The sequence below is a fragment of the Sardina pilchardus genome, chromosome 9 (genome assembly GCF_963854185.1).
Source record: "Sardina pilchardus chromosome 9, fSarPil1.1, whole genome shotgun sequence".
Taxonomy (NCBI): domain Eukaryota; kingdom Metazoa; phylum Chordata; class Actinopteri; order Clupeiformes; family Clupeidae; genus Sardina; species Sardina pilchardus.
This window is the reverse complement of record NC_085002.1, coordinates 27,604,807-27,612,980: the sequence shown is the minus strand read 5'-3', so window position 1 is coordinate 27,612,980 and position 8,174 is coordinate 27,604,807. Positions and strand designations below refer to the sequence as shown.

The 8,174-nt window shown below is 43.6% G+C and overlaps 1 protein-coding gene across 1 annotated transcript; it reads right to left on the bottom strand.

Annotated features, from left to right (window-relative positions):
• Positions 1-289: 289 nt before the first annotated feature.
• On the bottom strand, positions 290-7,827 carry LOC134091837 (1,25-dihydroxyvitamin D(3) 24-hydroxylase, mitochondrial). Its single transcript, XM_062544518.1, has 12 exons — positions 7,334-7,827; positions 6,980-7,170; positions 6,800-6,893; positions 6,612-6,705; positions 6,376-6,467; positions 5,878-5,989; positions 4,851-4,996; positions 4,286-4,452; positions 2,834-2,912; positions 2,263-2,460; positions 1,061-1,172; positions 290-686 (listed from the first exon to the last, which is right to left on the bottom strand). Exons 1-11 carry the CDS (start codon positions 7,571-7,573, stop codon positions 1,062-1,064), a joined length of 1,524 nt encoding a protein of 507 aa, XP_062400502.1. The 5' UTR covers positions 7,574-7,827; the 3' UTR covers positions 290-686; position 1,061.
• Positions 7,828-8,174: the final 347 nt, after the last annotated feature.

Below are 8,174 nucleotides of genomic sequence, written 5' to 3'. Positions count from 1 at the left end.
TACTCATCGTACGGGACAGATTATTCAAGAATAGAAAACCAAGTAAGTAATGGGGGTTAATTACAGTAATCTGTTCATATAGATGTGGGGGAAAAAAACATACAGGCAGCTGTAGAGAATGTATACTATTACCAGTAGGTGGCAATAGAACATAGTGGACTGATCAAGAATATGTGATATCACATTGAGGGCATTTCATGCCATTCTATTCTGATATACAATGCAATTAAAATATGGTTATGTATGTACATATATATATATATATACTAACCAACACGGAAAACACCAATAGCAAATGGAAGGTTTATTTGAATATATAAATAAATGAGAATATGTTACATCTATATACATAAATACCATGCTCTTATTAGATACATTTACTGAATACATAAGTTACACTGTACATAGAAACATTTTAGTGTATACATAGAAATGATTGCATTTCATTTAGACTATCAAAAGACATAACTACAAGGTAGTTAAAAGCAGTCACCATGGGAGACCATATCTGTATGTCTGCATGACTGACTAGCCTATTTGGTCAATAACTAATCATTACTGTTAATATAGAATAAGATATGTACGAATACATGACATGAGGTATATGGGAGGAAGAGTGAACTCATATAGCAGCATCTTCAGGCTTCTTGCACTGTAGGAGTCATCTGAATGTCGTGGATTCACCCCTGAGGAAGACATGTAGCACAGTAAGAAATCAGAGGTGTGCACATGCGGGATAGCATATGAATCTGCTTCAGTTTTGGACAAAAAAATTACAAGATTTCAGATGAGCACACACCTGACAGCAATCCCTTTACATTCATCACTGTCTTCACATTTATTCCTAAACAGTTCATTAACGCAGCTCAAAAAGAGATAGAAAACAGGGACAGGATCCTTTTTTTAATATCAGTTATCAAACTGTTTTGACTTTTCATAATACCTCGCTGTGCTAGCTATATAGATCATGGACATGATGCATCAGTTGTATTATATATACCAATAACTAGATCTCTAATGAGCTTGGTCTGTTGATTGGGACAGTAGAAGGGCTGTTTACCTCAGCGTTGTGTAAAGGCCACGGGAAGCTCACGACTGGGCACCAGTGTGCCAAAGTGGACGGCCTCCACGGGGTCCTGGTCTGTGGCCACGATCTCGTAGTCTCGCACCAGCTGTAAAGGAGCCCAATGGGGAGAGAGGTTAGCATAGCATACTCAATGTATAAGGATAAGTATAAACACTTTTTTGATCCCGTGAGGGGAAATTCGTTCTCTGCATTCTTCCCAATTCGTGAATTAGTGAACACACACAGCACGGAGTGAATACACAGTGAGGTCAAGCACACACTAACCCAGAGCAGTGAGCTGCCATGTTTTCAATGTCAAGATACAGTATGATTTGGGATACTGTAGTAAGAGACTCCTCATATGGCTGACCTGTAGCCAAAGTGGCATATTTGCTATGAATGGTGTGTCTAAGAGTGTGTAAATAAAAGACTCTTCTGTAAGGTTCTGAATACGAATTCCCCATGTATTCAGAGGAACTTTATAAAAACACCCCGGTACTAAGTTACTGAGCTGAATATGTGATCCTTAACTACGTCCTTAACACTCGTCCATAAGGTTGTGGGCAGCTGTGGTGTACTAGTTAGGGCTTCGGGATTGTAACCGGAGGGTTGCCGGTTCGATCCCCGACCAGTCCACCACGGCTGAAGTGCCCTTGAGCAAGGCACCTAACCCCTCACTGCTCCCTGAGCGCTGCTGGTTGGCCCTGGCTCTGGGTTAGTGTGTAATTCACCTCACTGTGTGTGTGTTCACTAATTCGGTTAAATTGGGTTAAATGCAATGAATTTCCCTCACGGGATCAAAAAAGTATATATTCCATTCTTCTATTCTATTCTAGGTTATGCAAGAGAGATGAATGAGGAGTATTAAGGCTCGTTCACACCAAGAACGATAACGATAACTATAAATAAACATCGCTCTCGTTAATATGAATGACAACGTTCACACATAAACTATAACGATAACGACATGAAGAACGATATCATTGTCGATCACTTTCAGTGCGATTTTGAGAACGCTAAAAAGATAAAAAGGACAGTGTTTTGTGCAAGTTAAAAGAAACAAATCCATATTGATGCCATATTAACTGCCCCTGTGTATAAATCTCACAGCTGAAGAAATTTGGCAAAATCTATGTATAAACCGCTGCTAATAGTTGAGAAATGACGGTGCGTGCTGTATCTTTGAGCTCTCTTACCCAGCAGAGTGCCAGCTGCAGCTGCAGCTCGGCCAGACGGCGCCCGATGCACATCCGCTTCCCGATGCCGAAGGGCACGTGGGCAAAAGGGTTGATGGAGTTCTTCTCCTGGAGCCAGCGCTCCGGACGGAACTGCTTCCCGTTGTTAAAGTATTCGTCATTGGAACCGAGAGCTTGACTGTTGATGACCAGAACCGTCTGTGAGGATGGAGAGAGCGTTGTTAGTACAGGACGGATGGACGGACACACACACACACACACACACACACATAAACAGCTTTGGAAAAAATCAAGAGACCACTGCACACATTATTCTGATGCCATCCTTTGGTTGCTGAGTGACATTCGAATGAGCTGATTCAAATTTGCAATGGAATATGTCCCTTAACTCATTTGAATATCACTGAGCAGAATCAAATCATTAACTGTAGAATAACATCAGAAAATGTGCAGTGGTCTCTTACTTATTTATTTAATTTACATGAACATCATCTTGTTTTGTTGTAAAGAGTGCAGTAGCACCCCATCACCCTTAGGTGGCATTGGAGGCAGTCACGCTAATGTCCCTTACCCCTTTAGGCAGTGTGTAGTCCCCCAACATGGTGTCTTGGTCCAGAGTACGACTGGTGAAAGGCACAGACGGTGTGAGCCTGAAAACATGGAAAAAAAAAAACATTTTAGATTTTGCACTTGCACTTTGAGGGTGTGTGTGCTGTGTGTGTGTGTGTGTTTGTGTGTGTGAGAGAGAGAGAGAGAAAGAAAGTGTGTGTATAAGCGGCAATAACTGCATTACTGTAAGAACATCATGGAATGAAGATCATGAATGCATACAGTAGTCCCGGTGGCCACCTCTAATGCGGCACAATCATAAACATTCCCAGTGTGCGGCGCGCTTGTGAATAAGCCCCGTTTGAGGGTCTCAGGACATTTCTTTCACGTCACAATGCGTGATTGTTACAGTATATGGAGGTATCCATTCATGCATGAATGGGGGGGGGGGTTACTCAGCCTGAACTCTTTAGGCCACTGGGCAGAGAGGGCAACTGGTGGGTCCTCACCCAGATAGCCACTGAATGGAAACGGATCTGGGTCTAGATTTGGTCTAGTGCCAGCTGCTATCTGTTGCGCTCTCTGCCCCCTACCCTCGCCAGGGTGCCCTGCAGCAGACCCCGACTGGCATGCCAGTCAGTGAGCCAGCTTCAGTCTGTACACCTCCTTCATGTGCGGGGTTTTAGATTTATACTTGTAGCCACTGGCTTAGGCTTACTGGTGTACACTGCATCAAAAATCTAATGTCAAGTGTTGCAGAAATGAGATGATAGTATACCTTCCATCTTTACTACATTCTCTCTCCACAAACCAAACAAAAAGTGTCCAAGCTGCTCTCAGTCAGAATTACTGTAACAATAAGGCAAAGTCATCCCAGACAGCAGGCAGTTCTGGTATAGACTTAAAGGTACACTATGCAAGATTTCCACCTTAATATAAGAAGCCAGTTTGATGGTGAACTTGTAATTGGTGAATCGTTCACCTACCACAGCTATACAGCATAGATGTAACAAGTCGCTTCCGAGAAAACCAGCTATGCAACTTCAAGTATGGCGGCCCGACAAATCAGTGGATATATTTCTTTGAAGATAGTGTTTTGCCTGACCGAGAAGTTTGACAAGTTTGCCATTTACAGCAGAGTAAAATCTAAATATATAACTCGACTTTAGAGGGAGCTCTACAATCACCAAAAACGCTTAAACCTGCATAGTGTGCCTTTAATCTCTTCCCTAATTTGGATATGACTGGCCCAAGCTTTCCGATTCCCAAAAGTGTTATTGAGCAATGGCTGTGGTGACTAATCAGGAAAGCGCACAGAATGACTCTTCAAACAGTCTCTCCCTCAACAATTTACAACATGACGGGAGTTGTTCAGGTTGTTTCACGCCAGCGGGGGAAATGCATCTCGATGGCTGTGACTGTTTGAGAGCCAGCGCTTGTGTGGTTTTTTTTGTTTGGGGGGGGGGTGACGTACCTCATGGATTCCTTGAGGCAGGCTTTGAGGTAGGGCATGTTCTTGATGTGTTCCGCGGTGGGGACCTGACCCGCAGGCACCACTGTTTGGATCTCCTTCAGAAGCTTCCCCTGGGCACAGCGGTTCCGTGAGAGGTTGAAAATAGCCCAGAGCATGCTATTGGCCGTCTGTAAAATAAACAGAGGTAGAGATGGAGAGAGAGAGAGAGAGAACAAGAATGAGAGAGAAAGACAGTGAGAGCCAGGAGCAAGGAGGAACGAGAACAAGAACGAGAGAAAGAGAGAAAAGAGGGAATACAATAAGTCAGTATTGTTGCTGTGACCACACTGTGATTTCCAGTTACAGCATGCTAGTGGATTACAGTACGTGTGTAATTTAGCATAGCATATATAGCATGCTAGTGGATTACAGTATGTAATTTAGCATAGCATATATAGCATGCTAGTGGATTACAGTACGTGTGTAATTTAGCATAGCATATATAGCATGCTAGTGGATTACATCTGCAATTTGGCATAGCATGTATAGCATGCTAGTGGATTACGTAATGTAATTTGATGCTAACCGTCTCTACTCCTCCAATCTGGAGTTCAGTGGTGGCGGCGTACATCTCCTTCTTGGTCAGGTGACTATGGTGGAAGATGTCACACAGGAAGTCTTCCTCCTTCTCGCTTCCTTGTTTGTTCAGCTTCTTGTCAATGTACACCTTAGCTAAGAACACATAATGACTGTGTTACGCAACATATCTTTAGCAATCTCTATTCCCCTTTAAAGAGCAAATCAGTACAGTCACTGTATTGTGTTGAGTGTGGAAATGTGCCCTGAATTTACAGCCACTTGTAAAGTACATACTGATACATGCTGTTAGTATATTGTATAGTAAATGCACACACATGCATCAATTACTGGTCTTGTCAAATTGTCATTATATTCTACCCAATGAATCACTCTGTTTTGACACAGTAATCACTCTGTTTTGACACAGTAAACTCAAACAAATCTGAGGGACAGATTGTCCTACTTTAGCCTGTGACACATATGTGTGTGTGTGTGTGTGTGTGTGTGTGTGCGTGCGTGCGTGCGTGTGTGTGTGTGTGTCACTCTGTGTATGTGTGTGTTTGTGTGTGTGTATGCGTGCGTGTACGTGTGTGTGTGTGTGTGTGTGTGTGTGTGTGTGTGTGTGTGTGTGTGTTACTCTGTGTGTTTGTGCGTGTGAGTCACAGGTGGCAGCCAGTGCTGCACAACAAAAGTAGCACTGCCCAGTCTGTACTCTGTGTTTTCCCCCTCTTCCCCCCTCCTCTCCCTCTCCTCTCCTCTCCTCTCCTCTCGCACTAAACCCTCCCTCTCCCTCTCTGACCCTCCCCACCTCCCCCTCTCCCTCCCTCCCTCCCCTCCTGCTACTACAAATATTTGGCTGCAATTTCACCCCTTAGGTCATTCAGTTTACTACGACTCTCCCCCGCCGGGAACACATGGCGAGATGAGGCGGGAGCGAGCGCGCTCTGCAGCACCTGACTGAAAATGTGCACATGCAGAGAGCGGATTGTAGGTCACACATCACGTCAGCAAGGAGCTGTCGTCAGGTATCTTACCTGTGCTAAATATTCTGTCCCAGGCTGCAGTGTGGTCTTGCCAGGTCTTGGTGTTTAGACTTTTATGGAGTTCCACCGGTGTCACCATCATGGTACCGAACGTGCTCATCATCTGGGGAGCGCGCAGAAGGATAGAATGTGTCAGAACTTGAGAGTGAATTGCATTCCACACACAGATACACCGTGTCCAAACTAATCGTAATTACTCCGTAATCTTTTAGACTTGTATTGCCATTTATTGTTCGTGGACTAGTCTTTCACCCAAAGTACACAGTAAATATTACAAATGAAGAGGACACTGTGACAATAAGTAGCTGAGTAAACATATAGGCTAAGCACCGAATTTCAGTGAACTCGGTGAACTTAACATTGTAAAAGCTTCCTGAGCAACTTTTCAAACCAGATGTGCTAGAACAACAGATAACGGTCTCCGGTCTGCTCTGAATTACAGATTAAATTTACAAACACATTACAGGATCGTAAGTTAAAAAAGCTCACCGTTTTTATTGCTGCTATAAAGTTCGTAGCCTCTTCATTTACATGTTCCTGAAGAAGTCCAAATCTCTTGTCGTACAAAACGAAGCAAATTGCTGGAATGGGGAATTGCCAGTAGTTAGATAGGCTATTAAAGTATTCTTCATTTTTTTCTTTACTTGAAAGAAATAGATCTTAGGCTATAGAAGTATTTTCTTGACAGCGGACTAATGGCTCTCAAAAATGACCATAAAACTTACTTTCAAAAGACCACTTGTTCAGCTCATGGTTCAAGTCAGTGATTTTTCCGTTATGTCTGATTACTCCAATCCTTTTGACGAAATCTGCAAGGACCTGTTTGCGGAATAAAACGATTGTTAGTTGATCTCTCCTCCATGCAATCCATATAGATAGAAGTGATGAAAGTTAAAATTCAGCTCTGACGGACCTCGTTGATTTTGCCATCGAGTTTCATCACCTCGGTCGGTTTCATCAGTTTTTGTTGGAACGCGCTCCGCATTCGTTGCCAGTCCTTTCCCTCCCTGTGTGGATGTCAATGTGTCAGTTCGCATATTCAGACAAACCTATAAACATCAATCACTAGACGGGTACACAAATGTATATTTACAAGATGAGAAGTCCGTAAGCCTCGTCTCGAAGGTCTCTGTAGGCTTTCCACGGTTTGATCTCCAGTCTTTGGGGATAGTTGCCCTCTTTCCTATACAGCGACTCCAACAAGCAGGGCGCACCGATATGTACTGATTCAAAAGAGCCAAGTTTCAAGCGGAAAATCTTTCCAAATTTTTTATGGTAATCCACCTGAAAAAATAAAGAAATTAAATGTAAAATGATTATGGGTCCACATTTTTTAGGCTATTAAAATAATTACTGTAGTTATGAATGGATATTTGGTTAAATGCACCTATTATAAATTATTATTATTGTTATTATCTTTTTTATTGTTATTGTCATTATTATTTACCAGTGCCTCGTGTTGGCGTTTCAGCCCGCCTTTAAAGAGTAGTTGGACGAGGCTGCCGAATAGTGGCCAGTTGGTTGGCCCTGGGAGAGCATCGAGACTGTGTGGGCACGTCGCGGTGGGAACAGCATCCTTGGCGTCCAGTACGCAGACCGACGACGTCGGTTTGCAATGCTGCAGCCCCACAGTCTTCTTCTTCAGCAGCTCCATGATCTGCGGAGCTTTCTGGATTTGCGTTCGCATTTTCTCGATAACCTCGTCCTTTTGCCAAAAATTACCCACTGCGTTATCTGGAGAGACGTATCTGTAGAGTGCGTAAACGTTCCCTTTCAAATTCCTCTTGGTGTTGTTACACCTTGCCACAATATATACCCACGGCCGCGTGTATTCCAGCTGAACACGGAACCAATCAGCACTCGACCCTGCATGATGTGGAGGTCGAGCCCACCATTAATTTATGGATCCACGTTGTGAGTATCTCGACCCCTTTGAGCCTGAGGAAGTGCTCTCGCCCCCTCCCTGCATAAATACACACTGTGAAGGTGAGGCGGTTCGCTTGAAGCACTCCGTCATGTACGATTGGAACAGCCATATCTTTTGACAGAGTAAATATTACCACCACGCTTCACCAATTTGGGCAAATATTTGCCAGAGACACACACTCTTTCTCAGCCTGTGTACTGTTGGCCAAGTACGTCCAGTAATCTAACACGGGGTGTTTTTTTTTGTCTTTACACACAAGCCACTAAGCTGGTTGGAAGCTTGTTTTCAAGACAACAACATCGCGCTTGGCACGCTCCCAAAGCGCACGTATTTACCCCCGTTGTGTCACAGTGTTTGTTCC

Bases quoted from the DNA above. Each gene is read 5' to 3' on its own strand.
- LOC134091837 (XM_062544518.1), bottom strand. From the start codon at position 7,573: ATGCGAACGCAAATCCAGAAAGCTCCGCAGATCATGGAGCTGCTGAAG. The intron at 2,461-2,833 runs GTAAGGGACATT...CCATCCTCACAG, and splicing joins ACTACACACTGCCTAAAGGG to ACGGTTCTGGTCATCAACAG. The intron at 1,173-2,262 runs GTAAGAGAGCTC...GCTCCTTTACAG, and splicing joins TGCAGCTGGCACTCTGCTGG to CTGGTGCGAGACTACGAGAT.